The 21,870-nt window shown below is 48.0% G+C and overlaps 3 protein-coding genes and 1 long non-coding RNA gene across 5 annotated transcripts; 2 read left to right on the top strand and 2 right to left on the bottom strand.

Annotated features, from left to right (window-relative positions):
* The first annotated feature begins 7,092 nt into the window (after positions 1-7,092).
* LOC120674994 (ABC transporter I family member 10-like) lies at positions 7,093-10,027 on the top strand. Of its 2 annotated transcripts, XM_039956084.1 has the most exons (5): positions 7,094-7,470; positions 8,361-8,447; positions 9,111-9,236; positions 9,314-9,436; positions 9,696-10,027. In XM_039956084.1, exons 1-5 carry the CDS (start codon positions 7,165-7,167, stop codon positions 9,903-9,905), a joined length of 852 nt encoding a protein of 283 aa, XP_039812018.1. In that variant the 5' UTR covers positions 7,094-7,164; the 3' UTR covers positions 9,906-10,027. The 2 variants fall into 2 exon arrangements, with proteins under 2 accessions (XP_039812019.1, XP_039812018.1); XM_039956085.1 differs by lacking the exon at positions 8,361-8,447 and having other exon boundaries at positions 7,093-7,470.
* A 1,471-nt stretch (positions 10,028-11,498) lies between these two features.
* LOC120674996 (NAC domain-containing protein 41-like) lies at positions 11,499-12,706 on the bottom strand. The gene has a single exon (XM_039956087.1). It carries the CDS (start codon positions 12,495-12,497, stop codon positions 11,499-11,501), a length of 999 nt encoding a protein of 332 aa, XP_039812021.1. The 5' UTR covers positions 12,498-12,706.
* Positions 12,707-15,663: 2,957 nt separating this feature from the next.
* LOC120673557 (F-box protein At5g46170-like) lies at positions 15,664-18,946 on the top strand. The gene is made up of 2 exons (XM_039954449.1): positions 15,664-17,188; positions 18,405-18,946. The coding sequence occupies exon 1, from the start codon at positions 15,911-15,913 to the stop codon at positions 17,144-17,146; it is 1,236 nt and encodes a 411-aa protein (XP_039810383.1). The 5' UTR covers positions 15,664-15,910; the 3' UTR covers positions 17,147-17,188; positions 18,405-18,946.
* Positions 18,947-20,970: 2,024 nt separating this feature from the next.
* Positions 20,971-21,315, bottom strand: LOC120676772. The gene is made up of 2 exons (XR_005675981.1): positions 21,178-21,315; positions 20,971-21,080 (listed from the first exon to the last, which is right to left on the bottom strand). It is a non-coding gene; the product is annotated as an uncharacterized LOC120676772 (long non-coding RNA).
* Positions 21,316-21,870: the final 555 nt, after the last annotated feature.

Genomic DNA, 21,870 nt, shown 5'->3' with positions numbered 1-21,870 from the left:
CAACGATGCAGCATGTCACTTGGACTAGGTAGTCCTAATAGCCGTACCCCCACGTAGCAAACTTCATTGAGCCTTCTCCGCAGTATCCACCCAATGCAGGTTGCGCAGGCGGTGGTGCCGGAGGGGCAGGGCCCTTGTTCTTGTGACAAGGGCAGTTGCAATAAGGAATAGTGCAAGGTTCATCTTGTGAAGCGGCAGCATTGCTGGTATCATCATCTTCATCGTCTTTGTTACCCTCGCTCACTTCCTCGTAATGGTTCACCTTGCACTCCAGATCAAAGATCTTTATCTGGAGGTACTCGATGAACTTCTGAACTGAATCAATTGGTGCAGGATCGACCCACCTGGTAAACCCACAGTTTTCTGGAGCATCTGAAGACTGCAAAATAAATTTCATGTAAGGTGTCTCAATGAAGATAAAGAAATAAAACAACCGAGCATTACCCATGCGTGTGGGCATTTGAAGAAACGCCGACCGCAAATTAACAACTGGTCTTAGACGTACCTAAATCATGTATTGGACGACGAAGAGACGAAGATCCAGCGCCGTAGGGATCCATCGACGGAAACAGCGACGAGCCGGGCGCTACACGAATAAGAAGTACAAGTTAATGAATAAAGTTTTACATGATATGGTATTGTAAGTGACACGAGGTTAGAGTACGATTTACCTGCCGAGTACAAATGTGCCGGTCGCGGCACGTACGTGGGCCGAACTGCAGAAGCCGAAGGTGTCGCCATCGTGTCAGGTGGCGGTGGCGGTGGCGGTGGACCTGACTGTGCCGTGGGTGCAGACCGTCGTGACGATGGACCGGTGACAGGAACCGGCCCCGAACTGCGAGGTGGGAGGAAGGTGCCGTCCTCACGACAGGTCACGGCTCGTCGGAATCGCTTGCACATATCGACGATCTTCTGCAGCGTGCTCTGGTGCTGGGCAGGCGTCATGTCATGGTACTGGCCCTTACTCGACGAAGCCTCGGACTCAATCGCTCGTATGACATCGTACTGTACCGAGAAAGTAGTAACATCATATGCAACCAGTTTTTTTTACTGCAAAATCAATCAGAGAAACGTACCGCTATGGCGAAGTTCTGGTCTCGAACTACGGGGTACGTCTCCGACACCCTTGTGGCCTCGATCGGAGCCTCTGGTGGAACGTGCACGACACGTGTGCGCGTCCTCGGCAGGTACCACCGTAGGTAGTCCACGAACGCCTCGTCGCTGTGCGGCCGATCCTCGAAAACGACGTCGTCGAGGGCCGCGGCCCAAGAGTCGACGTAAGGACGGATCTTGTCGGCCCACCGCGAGCCTAGTGGCTGACCCTGCCATGTCCACCTATAATAGAAAGCTTGAGCGATTCAATGCTAAATGGTAGGTTAAAAAAATGATGAATTATTAACAGAACTATTTATTCGGTACCTGTGGACGTGGGCCTCCACTGAGTGCACAATCGGGACCGGGGTCTGCTGGTAGAGACCGAACTGCCTCATAACCCGGTGAACGTGGTACTCCTCGACGTGGATGTCGTAAAGGATCGGCTTCCTCGTCATCCAGTACTCGTGATCTCGCAGGCATAAGGACGAAAGACCGCTCGGTGCCCGGGCGTAAATGTCGGCTGCAGACCTGCAGTGTACGGAGTCCACCTCACGTCCGTGTCCACAAGAGCGTCAAACTGTCCAACGAAGTCGTGGTACGACTTCCTCGTCTGCACGCCGACCCAAGAAGGCTGCATAATGAAAAAATAAGTTAACCGCTAAATCGTACATTTGTGCATGCATGTAACAATAAGTAAAAGAAACGATGTAACGTACCCTCCTGAGGCACCACAACGAACCCATCGTAGGTCCGTCGACGTCGTCGTGGTCTGCGGACAGCCGGACGTACGGCTCGAAGTCCATCTCTGGCCTACTGACGGGAAAACGCTCGTAAGACCAGAGCTGTAACAGTAGAGGACACCCAACAAAAATGGGCTCCTCTGCTGAGACCTTCGTCACGCTCGTGCAAAGACCCCTGTAACTCGCAGCCAAAACAGCAGAACCCCAGCTGAACTGTGGCATCTCGTGAAGTGGAGCGTCAGCTATCGACCTCGCCAAAGGAATGAGCTGTTTGGGGCACGAGTCACCCTGCGAGCTGCAGAACATGACCCAGCCGAACAGCCATAGTAAGTAGGCCTCGAAGTGCCTGGCAACTGTAAAGTCATTTGCGTCTGCCCTCATGTAGTCCACCTTCAAAATGGTACGAGTCGTCAATGCAAATACGTATCAATATAAGTACGGAAAGAATCAATATTTTTGTACTCACACTAAACTGTAGAAGCCACCTCTTTGTAGGTCCATGTGCGTGGTTCGCAGGCAAGGGCCGGTACGGCAACGCTAGCTCGTTGCGCTGAACCCCGGCGAACCGAGCCAAAAGGTCGTCGCGCCACGAGAGTCCCACGTCCTTTGCACCCACAGCTCGTCCAGCACACAGCAAGCCTAGAAGCATCGCCACGTCCTGAAGAGTAGGGGTCATCTCACCGACCGGGAGGTGAAACGTGTGCATCTCCGGATGCCATCGGTCAAGAAGTGCCGCGAGGAGGGACATGTCGAACTGGAACCGTGGAGCCCTGTCCCTAGGTCGACGTGCAGGGTCCGCCATATCTCCCTCCACAAGTCGCGCAATCGGGAGAAGACCTGAAGCGCGTAACCTGCATCGCGAAAATGAAAATCAAGTTAGAACAAAAGGTTAAGGAAATAATTAAAATATGTGACAAATGTAACCCGTACCTAGGAACCCAGCAACGGTGAATCGACATCGTCAACATGGGCACACGAGCCCGAAACGTCCCTAAGCTGATGCCACAGACCGCAGACATGTACGACCGGTGGCGCTTGTCGACGAGAGCATCTAGCAACTCAGGGGTAGCTCCTTCCTCGTGCGCCATACCTGTATAATGAGATTTATTACAAATAATTTCATAACATAAATAATAATATTAAGCACAATAACATTAACGTAAAAAATACTAAATAAAATTTCAGAACATAAATTAAGTAATACAACAAATTTTTAATAAAATACTAAATAAAACATAACGTAATAAACTTATAAATGATGCACAACAAATTACATATTATATAACTTCAATTTCCAATTACAGCAATAAAGTTGAACATACATTTGCGCCACATATTACAACAAATATTCGTACGCCAAGACGAAATCAGTTTACGACATATTAGCTCTTAATATTACATAATTTAACATCGAACATGATTCAATAGCGAATGACACAAATGACAATCGTCATCGATCACATAAGGCCATCGTTGTTAGGACGGCAGCCACGACGACCCGTTGCCTGCGGTGCCGGATTTGGAGCAGCTTCTGATGGGCCCGCTCCATCTGTGCGGCCACCATAACTCAATGACGTACAATACTTGTACGTATGACCCGTCTCATGGCACTTCGAGCAGAGGCGGACATCTCGACCAGGCTCCGATCGATCCATGTTATTTCTAATGCGTTTCTTCTTGCGTCGGCCCACCCCTTGAAACATTTCTGTATCTGGATCCGGAATGTAAGTTGCATTGTGTCCAGGATCAGTTATGAAGTCTCCAAGGATGCGAAACCCATATATCTCGTACCTCCAAGTCATCCAAATAGTTTCCTTCATGAAGTAATTTAAGACATACATACGAGCCTGTAGTCCACCAGCTTCAAAACAGTCAGCAATGACATGTGTGCACGGCAGGTGCATCAGCTTTGGCTTATGACATGAGCAAATACAAGCATCAGGACGGAGAACACACTCCTGCACATGCTTCTCATGCCGGCCCCCATTCGGCCTTTGTCCCTACACATCACCTCATACCGATGTTCCATAGAGCCAACTGGAGTCACCCGATGTAAACGGGCCTTTTTGAAAGCTTCCTCCATATGCTCCGTAACCTTGTATCCGTAAACTTTGCGATTATCGACCATATCTTTCTGTGCCACAGCGTAACGGTCCCTGAAGTACTCGCAAGTGCGATACAAGAAGAACTCCACAATCCCAACAAGTGGCAATGATCTTACACCACGCAACACCCAATTGTATACCTCCGCTAGGTTCGTAGTCATTAAACCGTACCTAGCACCTCCTTCATCAAATAGTAAAGCCCATTTCTCTTTTGGTTCGTGCTCAATCCACTCAGAGAATGTCTTAATTGCCCTTCTCCTTTTGCGCCTGACATTCAGACCGTCCAAGCCCACATCTTCAAGCGAGACCTGGTCGTCGTCCTCTGTATTGACAGATCTCTTCGCTAGCTCCGCCGTTTGCTTTTTTGTTAGCTCATCCAATTTTTTCCATAGGAAGTTGAATTTCCTTTCCTGATTCTGGCTGCATAACCGTTTGAATAGCTTCATAAGGATTTTGTTCTTGAACTGGGTATGAAAGTTTGCCCCCATATGCCTCATACACCACCTACTCTTTAGGTCCGGCCAAAGTGCAGTCCTACTACGCTCAGTAGAACCATTCTGTATGTCATCGATTGCTTGTAATATACCCTTGTGCCAATCATGAATCAAACACACGTTCTCTACATCTTTGACAATCATCTGCTTCACCCTCTGCAAAAACCAATACCAAGTATCCCCTGATTCTTTCTCCACAAGGGCAATTGCCAAAGGCAATAATTGTCTGTTATCATCAGCTGCAACAGCTATGAGGATTGTGCCTTTATACTTTCCTGTCAAAAATGTCCCATCTATACAAATGACTGGCCGGTAGTGCAGAAACACCTCAATGCAAGCGCCCAAGGCCAAGAACGACCGTTGGAGTACCTGCTTTCCAGGCTTCTGGGCACATGGATACGTTTTCAAGTCGTAGTAGCTACCAGGATTTCTAAGACATATAGTGTGCAGCAATGCCGGCATATTGTGATACGAAGCTTCATACGTCCCCCACCTCATCTGCAGCGCTTTCTGTTTCGCTCTGTAAGCTTTGTTGTAGCTAATTTTATATTTAAACTCCTTCTCAACAGCACAATGATTGACTTAGGTTCATGACTAGGATTGTCCACGATCAAAGGGTACATGTAGTTAGCTATGAAACCTGCACTGAGGTTGCGGTGCTGTGGTTCTAATTGCTCAAGCAGGCATGTGTGCTCCACAATTTTTTTGACCTCCCAGAAATCCTGTCACTTGCCCATAGAAGCATACACCCTGAAAGGACATTCACTTCTCACACAACACACGTCATATGTTCTCGGACTGCTCTTGACAACTTTGAACTGTCTTTGCAAAGAGAGAGTCGACCAACGTTTTATAGCTTCCTTCATGTTGTCACTGTTGGCATACACCGAACCGATGTATACCTCATTTTGCCTGTACTCCCAAGGCACCGCTTCACCTTCATTTACACTTAATTTTGAAAAATCATAACCGGACCGGTTGTGTGGGACATGATAATCTCCGTCATCATCATCATCATCATCATCATCATCATCATCATCCGAGGAGTCATCATTCATTACATTGTGCTGTTCTTCACCCTCCCTCTGAAACTCTTCAACTATCTCTGGAATGTTTTTCCCTTCATCAGCCTGACTAGTTGCTTGACGAGGTTCGTGTGCAGCATGTCTATCATCTTCTAAAATCTCGAGTTCACCACCTTCTTCATGAGATTCATGCATCGTCTCAGTTTCTTCCGATACTATATATCCCTGGCCTTCATGATCCCCGCCCGCTTCAGTTCTAAAACTAGTCTTCTCGAATGCTTGAACAAACAACACAAGCGGTAAGCCTCGGCTACTACTTATATTGACATAGTTCCTCCAGTTTTGCGTCCCTTCAAGCGGCAATAGCTCCCAAAATACTGGTTCTCTTCGACTGACCACTGCCATGACAGAGATCTCATGTTCATCTCGACTAAGTCCGAAAGCTTTAAATAGCCAATTGAATATTGAAATCCATGTCCTCTCTCTAGCTCGGGGTATTTTTTTTGTGATCGAGCTAAACTCTGACAAATCTACCCCTTCAGGACCATATCTAACTTCACCTGACCCATAGAACAATTGAAAATACAAATCATCTGACATGTCTGCCAATATTTACGACAATAATTACTCTTCCTTAGAATTTAATCAACGCTCAAAAATAATTCTGCTATTTTTACATATATTTTCATTATTTCTCTACAATTTTTATTACTGACAACAATTTCTATTTTTCTATAATATAATATTAATTAATAATATTTTTATGAGACAAATATGTATGTTTGAACTCATTAATATTTTCAATTATATTCTTATGTAAACTAATATTTTCAATTGCATGTTGTAGATTTTGTATCGTAATAATTTATTTTCGAATCACTAATATTTCTACACATAAAAAAACAATTTCTACACAAGAAACTATATTCAAATAATTACACGCTAAAAACTATTTCTACACATAAACTTTATTCAAAAACACTAATATTACTAATTCTAATGTACCAACTATTATTACTAAAATTAAATTTTAAAATATACCTGCGATCCGAGTGGCGAGCGCCGCCTCGGTGCGGCGGCCGAGAGAGCGCTCCGAGCCGCGCCACCGGCAAAGCCCGGCGCGCGTGCGGGAGCCGCGCGGGGGCGGGCGTGAGCGCGGGCACCGGGGCGGGCGGGCGGCGGCGCGGGGCAGCGCGCGGGCGGGCGGCTGCGCGGGCGGAGCCGGCGGGCGGCGGCGCTGGCGGCGGCGTGGGCGGAGCGAGCGGGCGGCGGCGCTGGGGGAGCGGGCACGCGCGGTTTAATACGTCGGACCTTACCGCCGGTTGAAACGGCGGTAGGTGGAACCTACCGCCGGATCATCCGGCGGTAGGTTCCACCTACCGCCGTTTCAACCGGCGGTAAGGTCCGGCCCACCACGGCCCACGGCGGAACGATCCTACCGCCGGTAACAACCTTCCGCCGGATGAACCGGCGGCTGGGTGACATTTTTGAAAAAAAAGCATGAAATATATTTTTGATAAATCGAAAAAAAATATAAAAATAAAAAAACTCGAAACATTGGAAGCGCGGCCCCGTCAGGTCCGGCCCATCTAACAACTAAGCACAAACAACAGATACGGCCCTTCGTCTTTAGCATGGCCGAGGCCTGGCAGAGCACCGCTGCAGGCCCAAACACTCCTCCCTCTGTGTTCTCCGCTCGCCGATAATGGCGCACGGCCTCGCCGGCGGCGTTGGATTCGGACCCCTCCGCTGCTGCCCCTCCGCGTCCTCCTCCCCCACCACCGTTCGACCCACCCTGGACGCTCTTCCTCGTCGAAGCCTACGGGTGCGCGCCTCTGCCTCCCCTCCACCGGCGGCGCCGGCCATCGAGGTCCGCGACGTCGGGCTCTCGGTGACGACGCGGCGGGGGAGGGTGTTGCCGGTGCTCAAAGGCTGCTCCCTCCAAGTACCTCCCGGGCAGCTCTGGATGCTCCTCGGCCCCAACGGTTGTGGCAAGTCCACCCTGCTCAAGGTTTTTACTCCGAACCAGGAGACAACATCCTTTTTTTTTTTGCATCCATTGTGTTCATAGACGAATGTGAATTGGGCTCAGAACTGAGTCTCTGCGATTTGCATTAAGCGATAGGTTACCCGGATTGCATATCTGCGTTGGACAATAAAACATGGAATGACTTAGTTGTCTTTAATTTTAAACGAATAGATTTGTGTGCAGTGCCCAATTTACTTGGCAGATAAGAATATGATATGTCTCGATATAATTTTTTTTCTCAATGATAAAGTTTAATAAATCCTTGGTCACGAATGTCAGGAGTTTTGTCTTCACGCTGACAATTTGAACATCACTTTTGAAGTGTGATGCTTCGTCACAAGGCCAGAAAAGGGCATCGAATACTGGAGCAAAGAACTGCAGTCAGGCAGAGTTTTGTACCCGTTTTTTTGTGCTAGAATATAGTTTCCTTGACTTCATTATAAATTAAGGAAAAGGAACTGCTACAAGAGTTGGTTTTACAAGATACCCTTATTTTCTTGTCTTTGTGAAGTTGTTAGCTACCTGTATTGTGCTCGTTCCTAATTACTTCTTCTGTTTATTTTTAGTTGGCATATTGGTATTTTATAAAATCAGAACTTCATAAATTCTGATAAACAATGAGTGAAATCGCACATGCTTAGTGTATAAAGTTATATGAATAGATTTAGATTTCAAATATCTTTCAATATGGCATTGGTTTATAGCCATTGACGATATATTAAGAGCAATTGGTCGTCAAAGTATACCTCTAAAGACTTAATATGCCTACTAAAATGAACGAAAAAAGTAGTAGGTAATGAAACTTTGCCAGTTGGTTCATTAATTTCCTATTAGTGTCACTGGGAATAAATGCTGACAACATGTTTTTCCAGGTTTTAGCAGGTTTTCTAAATCCATCAGCTGGTACAGTGTATATAAATAGGCCATGCAGCTATGTCTTCCAAAATCCTGATCATCAGGTGGTAACTTTTATTCTGCTTGTAGTTTTCTACTAAAATGTTGTCACACTAACTTAAAGGAATCTGAAATAGTGCGGACACAATTACTCGCAGTCGTGTAACATCTATTGATTTTGATTTCAGTGTAGCCAGTATCAGCCTATGTGTTAATTCTGAGTAGCTGTTGGTTATTATATTTTGTATGGACGAGTAAATAAATTATGTCTGATGCTTGTAATTAAACATGTAATCATGTGGCTGAGAACTGTGAACTGTCAGATACACGGATAAAGTGTCAAATAGAAAACTTTTGCATGCATATCCTGCTGGAGCACCAAAATTAACACAATGCCCAGTTGTCTGCAATAAGATACGTACTTGGAGCTTTAATTTTTAGCACTAGTGAATCATGCAAACTGTTGATAACATGACAAGGTCACGGGTAAGAAGTCTTCATGATAGACATATCGTTTAAACATGCAGACAAGTAGGTGTCATCACTTGTAAATCTAGTTCTGTGTTCTTTTTTTATTTGGAACATGATCGCTCAATGCATACACGGGAATCAAATAAGTTCTAGGTTGTACGAAAGACATTTCTAGACTGCTGTGTCATGCCTTCATAAGCAACAACAGTGACTTTCTTAGTTTTTGCTTGCTGTTGAGTTGTATCCTTTGGATGCAGGTTGTGATGCCTACAGTGGACTCTGATGTCGCATTTGGTCTTGGTAAACTCAACCTTCCATTAAATGAAGTCAGGTCAAGGGTTTCAAAATCTTTGGATGCTGTCGGGATGTTGAGCTACTCTCAAGTAGGCAGCTGAAATCCATCTTTTAAATTATAATCCAATGTCCTACAAGGTTCATAAACATCCTTCACCAAAAACAGAGACCAATCCAAACCCTGAGTGGTGGGCAGAAACAGAGAGTTGCAATAGCAGGTGCTTTAGCTGAAGCATCCAAAGTATTACTGCTGGACGAACTGACAACATTCTTAGATGAACATGACCAGGTACTAACCTTCATTTTCTGCTTTTTATGCTGCAGTGAGTGCTACATTGCTATCTCCATCTTCTTTCTGGTACTTTGGCGTTTGTCATCATGCCTTATGTAAAATACGGCTACTTGCACTGTAACTTTTTATGCCAAAGCCTCTGATGAAAAAAATTTACGTTTGTAAATCATTTTTTCTGTTTATGATATGCAGTTAGTGCAGTTCTACTACTACAATTTACAATGAGTGATCTAATCTCCATTTTCTGCAATTGCAGATGGGTGTGATAAAGGCGGTAAGGAACTCTGTGGCTGCTGATGGGGAGGCCGCCGCATTATGGGTGACTCATCGGCTGGAAGAATTGAAATACGCTGATGGTGCTATTTATATGGAAGATGGCCAGATAATCATTCAAGGGGATGTTGCTACCTTATCGAGTTTTATAAAGAAAAAACAGGCACGCTACTTTGGCCATTTTGAGCTCTGATCCCCAAAGCTGTTGAGGAACTTCCTCCTTGTACGAATCGACTGGAGTAATTGCAAAAGAACTTATGCTGTTAGTTATCAAATGTAGTTTTTGCTGGACTCCTGGAACATTGGTTTTAGGCATCTGCACGAGTTTCACTACAGGAATGTGGCTTGGTCCACTTTGCAGGCCTGTGTCTTAGTAAGGCCTGGGAAAAGCCTGGTCCCTTTTGTGCCAGGAATCGCTGGGCAAGCAGTAAGGCAGTACAGCCTGAAAACAGGGTCAGGCTCAGCTGGGCTCCTATTCTGTTACAATGTAGAAACAATGCAAATATAAAAATAAAGCCAAAGTCATAAGTACAGATTGAATTAAAAATCGTCAAAGCTGCCAATGATCCAAATATCCAATAAACCAACACAAAGCAGTACTGCATCGAATATCGTTCCTCCGTTGAAGCATGTCAAGAAGCACATACGAAGTGACGAATCTTCAGCAGACACGCTCTCCACGTAGCAAATTCGCTACAACAACAAATTAGGCATCTAAACGATATACTAGGTGTTTGATCATTTGGCGAGCACCCCCGGCATCGGGATGTGCTCTAGCATCAGCTGCTCATGTCAAGAAGTCAATGCACACACACCATATGTCAGAGGGGTGAACTGTCAAACGTGACCATACAGTGCCTGAAGAACTGAAACATGGCAAGGTCTGAAGAACTCTGAAATCATGCCCGCTCAGGTGCACCGCTACACAATCTACCCGGACCCTGCAACAAGGCCGTGCCTTGAGCAAGTGTGAAATTTGAGAGCGTATTTCTATTTCAGCTACCATGCTTATCGTTATCGTACAGAGAGAAAAACAGAGCCCCAAGATCAAGATGACCATACCCAACCGTGAGAGCAGAAGCACTTCTAGTTTTTGGACGGTGGATAATGCGGCCGGTGGAACTCAGAGTGTACTTAATCGTTTACATCTTGTAACAGTTTGTTTCCGAAGCACGCGCGGAGCCGGAGAGGAAAAAGACTGAGCTACAAGACCAAGATCAACTGTGCCATGTGATAAACTCATGACATGACACAATTCGATGCAATGCAACTTAAAAAGTCCAAATTCTCACTTTCTGCAACATCTTTCATGGGGTTCTCTCAGTACCATACATTACATTCTGTTAGGCAGAAATGAAACGATTGTAAAAACAGGGGCATGGAATTTGAGCACATCAGATAAAAAATCGTCAACAATACGCCGGATTGAACAACGATCCAATAATCCAACACAACACAAAGTAGCAAATCACCAGCTACAAAGTAGCTAATCATCAAATACATTACTTTCATGTCATTACACCAATGATCCAATAATCCAACACAACACAAAGTAGCAAATCACCAGCAACTTTTGTTCTTTGAACAAGTCAGGATTGTTAACTGCTCAAAAAAAAAGTCAGGATTGTTAAATTTAACCAAGGTACAATTACAAACCCAGAGGAAGCTCATCGGAATTGCAGAAGCTTACGCTGTCCACGCTCAAAATCAGCAGTCAGAGCAGTTCGCTATCTCAAGTTACAACTACAGATCATCAGGCAGTTAAACGAACGATCTACGTGTTTGATCATGCTGCTGGCACCATCGGAGATGGGGTCTTCTCTCCAGCATCAGCCGCCCCTGAGAAGAAGTCGAAATCGGGCAGCAAATCACTGAGAGAGAACATGAAGTTCCACTCATCGCCGCCGTCCACCAGCGCAGGCAGGTCCTGATCCGCCGACGACACCGCCGCCGACAATGCGCCGCTCGACCCGTCTTCCGTCCACCCAGAAGGATCCCCGTTGCCAGCGTCCACCACCGCCGCCACGGGAAGAGTGCCGACGGGCTCTGGCTGCGGCAGTGCCGGCGGGTACTCGCCGGCGAACGGAGCACCGGCCTCTGCCGCCGCCGCCACGGGAAGAGTGCCGATGGGCTCGGGCTGCAGCTGTGCCGGCGGGTACTCGCCGGCGAACGGAGCACCGGCCTCTGCCGCCGCGGGAAGGGTGGCGGCGCGTGCCGCGGCGTGGTACTCCTCCCCCGCCTCCTCGTCGTCGCTGCCCCAGTCGAGCTCACTCCTCTTGCGCTTCTGGGCGTTCCTGCCGTGGCCGCTCAAGCGGATGCGGTACACCCTCTGCGGCGACGCGGCGAGGCTGGGCGGCGCGGTGATGGAGTACTCGTGCATGACCCAGCCCGTGCTGCCCTTGACGTCGTCCTCGTGGAAGTTGAGCGCGTACTTCCGCCACTCGATCTCCTCGCCGCCCACGCGCACGCGCTGCCTCTCGCCGTCGCCGCCCTTGGCGCCCTTTCTCCTGCCCTGGCCCTGCCAGGTCCCGCCGCCCGCGCAGCTCCGCTTCTGGCGGCTGCCCCTGCCGTTCATGGCCTGCCCCGCCGCGAAGAAGAAGGCGTCCCGCTTCCGCCCGTGCTTCTCCAGGAGGAACCGCGGCGGCGCGCTCAGCGGATCATCCTCGACGATGTCGCCGACGGGGAGGGGCTGGCCCCGGATGCGACGGAGGAGGTAGTAGACGATGACCTCCTGGTCCGTGGGCACGAAGCGGAAGCCTGGTGGAAGAGCCGGCTTGGAAGCCATGGACGCTGATGCCTGCGCGTTCGCAGCCGGGAACTGTGACAAGGTACGGGGGATCGGAGGAGGATTGGGTGATTATATATACGCAGAGAACAGGAGCAGGAGTCGAGTTGGAGTCGGATTTTCCGCGCCGCTCGGCGGCCCGTGAAGTCGGAGTCGGAGCAATCAATGGTCCGTGAAGTCGGAGTCGGAGCAGTCACCGCGGAACGGGACGACGCGGAACGCCGCTAGGGCGCAGGGTTGTCGGATAGTTCTCCCTTGCTTCCCTCGCCCGTCCAGGGCTCGGTGAACGAAGTCGGACTCACATCAGATTCGGATACGACCTCTTCTACTTCCCTCGCCCGTCGCTCGTGCTCGTGCGTTTCATTCACCTAATCAACATCCATCAGCCTGATCGCCCCGACGAACGATGCCTACTCCGTCGGGCGTCGGGTGCTACGACTACAAGATCCTCACATGGATCGAGGCCACGCTGCAGCTTATCGGGCTCTTCAAGCTGAAGGAGGTGCTCGTGTTCGTGTACTATGATAACAACAATAGAAACCGTGAATGAATGTGAGAAGAACGAATCAAATTGATATGACGGTTATTGTAAACTGATGTGAATAATGGCGGATCTACGGGGAGCTGCGGGGGCTCAAGGCCCCCTACCCCAAGATTAATGGATACCCGCTAAGCTCTTCCTCTATTTTGGAGAAGAAACAATGAAGACAAAAGGGGGGAAGAGAAATGAGAAAGAAGAAGATAAAGAAGATGAGCTCCATCTTCGTATGTTATTAGCTGGATTCGCTCCTGGATGTGAATGAATGTAGGCAATTGTAGTTTTATGAATTCAAAATATTGAAATGTCACTTAATGTTTCCTGCATGATTTGAAAGGTCACTGAATACTTTTCATAATGACCATACTCCCAGAATGTTATGACCGAACATATTTACGGGCTTGCAAAATGCTTAGTGACAACGGTCGGCGAGATTGTTTTAAAAGGTGGAATTGGGCTGTTTATGGGCCGCACAGAGGTTGACTTGCTAGTTCCGTTCGGTGGCTCGTAAACCAATGTTGCTGTGAGTTGTAACTGCCACGCGTCTTAGATTTTTCCAGCTCGTAATAATGATAGTATAAAAGGATTGCTCTCACTTCTGCCTCATAAAAAAAAATCTGATGTGGAGGTATAAGAGCTAGCTCACTCATCCTTATTCCTTGTTCAGGAGATCTTGGAGCTGAAATCATTCAGCCCAGTGAAGACTCTCGCCAAGTGTGCTCTCGAACATTGGGTCCTTCCAGACCACTCAACTGAACACTTCGGAAATGTTTTGGTGTGATAAAAAAGAGTTTAATTTGTCCATGTTGGCTCATCATACTCGTCGGCCGGCACTCATCATCAGTCAGTCGGAGCGTAGGAAAGGCCCAACAGTGAGCAAGGTCCAGTAGGTGAGGCCGTGCATGTGGGTTGCCTACATGTTCGGCCCAAGTAACTAAGAATCTATGAGCTGCACTGCAAGCAAAAAGACAACCGTGGAGATCCTCTCGCCATCTCGTCGTGTGGGCTGCCGATTATTGCATCAGACATCAGGCGCACACTCACATTGACACACGAAGCAAGGAATCAACCTACTCATCGGAAGCATTCGAGAGAGACATCATCATGCCACTCCACTGGATTACCTGTGGAAAACGAGGCGGCTTTACCCTTGTGCGGTCGCTTGAGACCCAAGTCTGCGTCGATGACACTCCGGCGGAAAGCGCAAACCACCCCAAGCCCCCGAGCCCCATTTGATTTAATAGCACTAGGTACTGTAGTTAACTTTGACAATTAATTATAAGTATTAAATAAAGACACTTTACAAAATTAACTCATAATTCTTGTGCTATTTTGCGAGACGAATCTAATAAAGACTTTGACCGCACGATTAGAGGATGTTTACTGTAGCCAATAATAAATTAATTAGTCCCATTAAATTCATCGCGAAAAATTATACCCATCCGTGAAAAAAATTTATAAAAAATTTTTATTTAATACTCTGTGCATACAAGATCCCTCACACCCACCCCACCCACCCCCAACTCCACACCCCTGCTCGAATCCCATCATCACATCTCTTGCTCTTCGAGTTCCCTACCCAACAGTCAGGGCGGGTCCTCGTAGCGCTTCCATTCCAGGTTCCAGCCTTCCAGGTGCTTTCGTTCCGGGGCGCGCGGACAGCAGCGTCGGTTCCTGCAGTCGGCGAACTACTAGTTTATTATCGTGCCAGATTCCTTGTGCCCGGTGCTGACACTCGGCAGGCGTTGAATCTGCGATCACATCTGCGATCCGCGCTGCTCGCCTCCCTCCCGTCTCGCCATCCCCATCCCCAACTGGCTGCTGCTCTGACAGCACCCGGGTTTGTTTAATCGCCCTCTCCTAATCCTAACGTGCAAAGTCAAAGCACCTGAACGAGACGCGCCGGCCGTACACGCAGCCGTCGGCGTCGAGGATCGGACGGCTCCGGCGCCGGCGAGGGGGACGGACGAGCCCAGTTGTGCCCCGCACGCACGCTGCAGACCTGCAGTTGCCGCACTGGCGCCGCGGCCAGAGTGACCGACCACCCATCCCTATCGGGTTTTCCCTCGCTTCCACGCCACCCACAGTCCTGCTGCCCAGGTAGGTGGTAGGCTGCCACTCCCGCCGCCAGCCAACGGACTCGCGGCGGCAAATCCTATCCCCGTTGAGGGCGGTGGTGGATCGCCGATCGCGGCCGTTGCCGTCGGAATTTCGCCCGGAGAGCGACGGCCTCCTCCTCCAGGGCATCCAGCCAGCCACTTGCCGGGGGCAGATCTTTCGAGCGGGAATCCGAAGCGCGCTGGCTGCGACGTTACGTCCCCCCGTTGCCTGGGCGCGCCCCCCGCCCGTGCCGGTCGCCCCGCGCCACAAACACCGTGTTCGGCTGGTGGGGTGGGGGGCTGCTTCCGTCTGCTGCTGCCGTGCTGCTCGCTGCTGCTGGTTGCTGCCGCCGCCGCCAAGAGCAGCCCCCACCCCACCGCAAAGAGGGAACCCACCACCACGCTGACACCGCCGTGCCTGACCCTGATCCTGACCCGGGCCCCACGCTCCCCTCCCCCCACCACCACGGCACCCACCAGCTTAACTCCCCAGTCCGCGGCTGACACCTCACCGTCCCCGCGCGCGCGCACGCACACCCCACACGAGCCGATCCCCGTGACCCCCCTCTCTGGCCTCTCCTCACACTCGCAGCGGCAGTCCAGCCGTGAGCCGTGCCGTGCCGTGCGTGCCGACTACCAGCGAGCAATCCGCCGCGGGGGAGTCCGATTGAGGCCACCCAGGCGGGGGCCGCGCGGCCGACCGGCTCTCACCCGGCGCCGCGCCGACGCCTCCTCTCCGGATCCCGATCTGCGCGGCCGCGTGGGTGCGTCAGGGGATGGAGGAGGGGCGGCAGGAGCATGAGGAGGCGGAGGCGGAGGGGGTGGAGGGCTGCCCGTGCGGCGAGGGCCGGGACCAGTTCGACCGCCTCCACGACGCGGTGCTGCTCGACGTCCTCAACCGCATCGGCGACGTCAAGGCGCTGGGCCGCTGCGCCCTCGTCTCGCGCCGCTTCCACGCGCTCGTCCCGCTCGTCGACTCCGTCTTCGTCCGCGTCGACTGCGTCATCCCCGACGACCCGCCGCCCTCCGCGTCCGCGGGCCCCGGCTCCCCGCAGCAGCAGCACCCCCACCACCAGGCGCCGGCGGCCGCGCGCGGCCGCGGCGCGCTCGCGCCCTTCGCGCGCGTCCTGCTCGGCGGCATCGCCAGGCCCATCCACGCGCTCGGCCAGATCCTCTCCCCCGCCGCGGCCGCCGTCTCCAGGCGCGCCGAGCCGCCGCCCGCCTCCCCGCCCGCGCCCGCCGCGGACGTCTCCCACCACTCGCCCTCCGAGGTGCTCCGCTCCTTCAAGGAGCTGCGCCGCCTCCACATCGAGCTGCCCACGGGCGAGCTCGGCATCGAAGACGGCGTGCTCCTCAAGTGGAAAGCCGATTTCGGGTCCACCCTTGGCCGCTGCGTCATCCTCGGCGCCTCGTCGGTCACGTCCAAGCCGACGTCGCCGTTGGCGCAGCCCGAAACCGCTGCTGACGACAGCACGGCCGCCTCTCCCGATTCCAACAGGGAGACTGAAGAGCTGGGGAGCGTACCTGAGTCGCTCTATACCAATGGAGGCCTCAAGCTTCGCGTCGTCTGGACCATCAGCTCGCTGATTGCTGCGTCGGCGAGGCATTACTTGCTGCAGCCGATAATTTCTAATCATGCAACTCTGGAGAGCTTGAACCTCACTGATGCTGACGGACAGGGGGTGCTCACCATGGACAAGAGGCAGCTTCAGGAGCTGCGAGTGCGGCCAGTCTCGGCATCAGCTAGCTCGCATCGCACACTCATGCCGGCACTCAGCATGCGACTGCACTACGCGCCGCTAATTAAGTTGCCTTGTGGAACGCTGCTGAAGGGTGCGACGCTGGTGGCGATCAGACCAAGCGAAGATGCCCTGAGAGAGGGTCAAGGGGTTGGGGCTGCTGGTTCTGTTGGTACATGTTGGATTTCAGAGGCCTTTGAGGAGCCATATCGGACTGCCGCAAAGGTGCTTCTCAAGAGAAGCCCATATTGCCTTGAAATGAACTCGTTCTGACCACCAGGGATTCAGTTCAAGAGAGTTATACCCTTCTTGCAGGTAAAATGCCACTTTGAAGTTCTAAATATGATAAATTGGTTGAATTTCTGCCAAGAAACTGAGAGATTGCTGATGTGCTTGTATTATATTATCTAAAACAAATCTTGTTTTTGTTAAGTGGTAGCACATGAGGATAATTGTCGCCAAAAATAGAACTGATAAGGTACGAATGCTGTTTTTCAAATTTGGAAACATAATACTAAAAATGAAAGTGATAAACTACAAAGGTGAGTTGGTTAGGCATTAGATTGGAGATTGTAGCATACATTCCTGAAATGCTGCAGTTCTGGATTTGTTAGCTATAAAGTATTGGTTTTTCATTTTAATCATGTTGGTGGTTTCCATTGCATTCTTTGATTGCGTAAACTTCACAATTGGGTTTTTATTCCCATCTTTCATGAACCAAACAAAACTGTGAGCACATTGCTGAAACCCTCACTTGTGGCTCTCTGTTGTCAAACCAATTTGCATTTTCATGTGTGGTGTTATTGTGTTAAACCTAACATCAACCAATTATGATTGATGATCAGTTTTCCTGAATTATGTTGGAGGCCAACTCTGTAGACCCTATTTAATTCTTGGGCTGAACTGAGGTTACCCTATTTCCTTGGCCGCTTGATCGGTCAGTCATTTGTAGTAGTTTTATGAGGAAACCTGTTATGTGATACAATTAGCATTGGAGAGTCATGCCAGATTAAGTGGCCTCCTATTCTGACATGTCTATTTTAGTCCTTTCTTTTTCATACTAGCACGGGAAACCTTCTCAGCAAGGGGCTAGGTTGGTTATGCTTTGATTCCTGGATGATTAGTCATGTTGTTAGTGTCACTGAAGATGATTTTTTTTGGTGCGTGTATTCAGAGTTTATGGACAGAGATGTCATTTGCCTGGTTATGTAAAAAACTGTTACATGTGCTTATAAGCTATACTGTAGTAGCTTCATTTCCATGTGTAAAAACCCGTGCATCATGACTGGATTGAGTTTAAAGTTACTAGTCATGTGTTGGAAGTGATTAAACAACCCTTACCATAATCATGTTTGTTACTAATGTTGACTGAGGAATGTTCCTAATTACCACGAGGGCATGTTTACAATTGATAGCACATGCAATTCTTGTTAAAAATACCTTTGCGCGTTAGACTAAAACTCTATTATTTAACTTTTGGTATTAAGGTTGCTGAGTGTTGCACTGAACTCCCTTTCATCTTTGTTTTCAGGATGGTGGGATGCTTTTTGGATGAATATAGGAGTATTTATAATTCAGTGCAGGAACCGGACAAATACGATCTCCATCTGGTGATTCTGATTCCAGTGTCGTGGTAACTTTGCTTACCTGTAAGTATATATATACATGTCTGTGTTGGGTTACTACAGGCGAAATGGAATGCCATTCGAGTGGAATCTACAGCAATGTACTAAGAAGAGAAGCAATGGAATGTTCCTCACTTGAGCTTGGTGCATGGTGCTCCTAGGCCAAGCTAACATTACGCTTTCCTCAAGGAAGCCCCCAAAGATTTCGTTATTATCAGCACCTTTTTTTTTGTTTAAATCTTGTGGGGTCATGCTTTTGGCACTGTATCAATTATAGACCAGAATATACAGCCCTTTTCAAAGAAGTTAGCCCTGCTGTCCGTTTCTAAGCGTTCTGTGTGCGCGACTACCTTTCATTCTGGCTGATTTTGGATATAGGAATATTTGCAAATTTGCCACTGTATATAAAGAAAAAAGCAATAATGCCTCTAGAATGGCATTTTTGCAATCTTGACTGTCAGGTGTTGCTATGCTGGGATTCAAGGTTTTCTCTCTTGTTTTTAGAAGCCAAATGAATGGCATCTCCTGATGCCAAATAGCTATGTGGTGTCAAAAGTTGCTAGGATGTTCTATAACAATATATTCGATAAATAACAGTCAGAAATACTGAGGTGTTATAAACGCAAATGTAATCTGACCAGAGGGATCGGATACGGGATCAGTTATTGCAGCATTTCTTTGTTCTCGTCGCGGTTCGATGAAGAAGCTCGTTGGCGGTTAAGTGGTTTATGCTGTGTTTAGTTCGCAAAAAAGTTGGATTTTGGTACTGTAGCATATTTCGTTGTTATTTGGTAATTAATGTGCAATCATGTATTATTAGACTTAAAAGATTTGTCTCGTATGAAACAGTTAAACTATGTAATTAGTTATTTTTTTCAACTACCTTTAATGCTTCATGCATGTGTCCGAAGATTCGAGGTGACGCGTACTGTAGGAAATTTTTTTAGAACTAAACAGGGCCTTAATGTTTTGTTTACTGCTATACTGTATTAGCATCTTGTCTCGTAAAATGATAAGCCTATTGTCTTTTCTGTCACAATTTGGCACTGTCAAACTTTCAGACATAACAAGTGTTCGCTATATCTCAGACACAACCAACCATGATCAATCTCATCCACGTTACCTCAGGTAAAAAAAATTCGGCAGCAATTACAAAAGAAAGGTATTACTAAAACTAATTACTACAAAGCGAGATCCTGCTCTCTGAGAGAATTACATATATAACCATAAGTAAATGCCTCGTAGCTTTTAAACTAATCTTTGGTTTCCTTTGTTGGGCCTAGTACTACTTGTTTCATGTTTCGTTGTTTCCTGGGCTGTCTTTCGGCCTCCGTATGCTATCTCACCGAAATATTGCTGAATTGGGCCAGCTAGCCGAGGCACTTGGATTAAGAGAAACTCTTGATCCCGCGAATCACGCAGGGTCCCGCGATCGCGCAGCTGTCCATGCATATCGAATCGCTCTGGTCTATATAATCTCTGCCTCTCTGTTTAGTATGGAAATATATTTTCAAAACAATGGCAACACATTTTTTTTACCCGTACAAATATCAAGGCCCCGCAGCAACTGCTCCCGCCCAACTAACCCATCTCTCCACTCTCGTTTAGTCGATCGATCGATAGTCAACATGAGGGGCGGCGGCGGCGGCGTTGGCCTGGCTTACCTGATTCCCATCCTGTCCATCGTCCTTATTTGGTGCGGAGCAATGCCTATGCAGTGTACGGCCTATACATACATCTATAATCTTATTATCATCATTATATTGCCCTCGTCATGCATCGTCTTGTGCTTTCTCAATAACCTTGCTTGTCATTATGTACGCGCGCGTATTACATACCTCTTCTGACAAAAATAAACTGTTGAATCAGGTCGTCTTCTTCCACATGAGGCGGTACAAGGAAGCTACTACTCAAACGACACAATTTCAGGTGCTTCTGCCGTCAACTACACATCAAGAGACAATGTCAACTCCACATCAAGAGGCGATGACAGTAAGGTCTACTTGAAATTTTGCACCGAGGATTTTTGTAAGTTGAAACTATGCTACTGCTGCCAGCTGATGAGTCAACCGGGCCATATTACTTGTTACGGCACGAGGGATGATTGCACGGCGATGTGCCCTGCGTGCAACCCTAAGTGCCCGCCATAGCTGGAGATCAGAGATCGGCCGACGAATGCCACCTTGTAGGGGTCACATGATAAATGACCTTAAACATTGTTGCACTGTTGCTCGTTTCGGCTTATTATAATAAACTAGTTGAATACCCCGCGCGTTGCTGCGGGATTTCAGGGCAAAAATGTTGAAGTTGAGTGTGTTGAAAAGATAGAGTTATGAAGTTGCAGCCAATTTTAGCATTGCAGATATATGGCATGTTTGTATATAAGAAATGCTTAAATATGGAAGTCGATGTACATATAAGAAGTTCTATAAGTCGATGTGCATAAACCGATAAAAAGAGGAACCATAATAGTTATGATAAGGATACGTAAATTTTATTCCGGGAGGAAATGGAAATATCCGCATCATTTTGTGAAGCAAGAGATTGGACTTTGTATTGACTCTCTTGAATAACTGAAGTTTCTGGATTTTTTTTAAAAAAATTAAGTGTGAGCAACGCAATTGTGTGAAATATTGATAATCGGAAAGAATATATTTTGTTTAATAGTTTTATTAGTACCTATGTTTCATTGGACCAATGTAGATATTTTGAATTGGTTATGGATTCTCCACCATCGTGATCTGTATTACTGTAGTATAATAGGATGTTAGGAATGGGTGTGACAAAAATGCATGAGGGATGTCAGCACTTACATTATTTTTTTTTTAACATTTCATTGCTAATTCTATCATAAAAATTGTTCATATGGCAATATAAAACCAAGTAAAAAGGTAAGAAATCTTAGTGGGTTGCGGAAGGCCAAGATAGGAGCTTTCATTCAGATCCAATGGTTGAAATAAAATGATGATGTGGCTTCACCACAAGTGAGAGAAATAGCTATTAATGACTCTTAGTGGGTTGCACTTATATAAGATATATAGATATTTAGCGTTGCTCTTACCGGCTTGTTTTCAATCAATATATAGTAGGATAGATCCCATGCACCGTACCTCTGCCCAAGGGGAATAAAAATGGGGAAATTCCCTGCAAGGCCCTCAAACAAATCACGCTTCCTTCTATGGCCCTGCAAAATTGCAACTTCCTTATTTGACCCTGATTTCATTTTCCTTCCCTTCCATGGCCCTGCCGTTACATCTGCAGTTAACTCCCAGTTAAGTGACTATGAAAAGACAATAGTACCCCTGGCGCACAAACAACAGATATTGAGATCTCATGGAGAACAGATATTGGAGATGTACAACACGATATTAT

This window comes from Panicum virgatum, chromosome 5N, assembly GCF_016808335.1.
Source record: "Panicum virgatum strain AP13 chromosome 5N, P.virgatum_v5, whole genome shotgun sequence".
NCBI classification, from domain to species: Eukaryota; Viridiplantae; Streptophyta; class Magnoliopsida; order Poales; family Poaceae; genus Panicum; species Panicum virgatum.
Note: the sequence above shows the minus strand (reverse complement) of the source record. Positions and strands in the feature narration are given on the sequence as shown.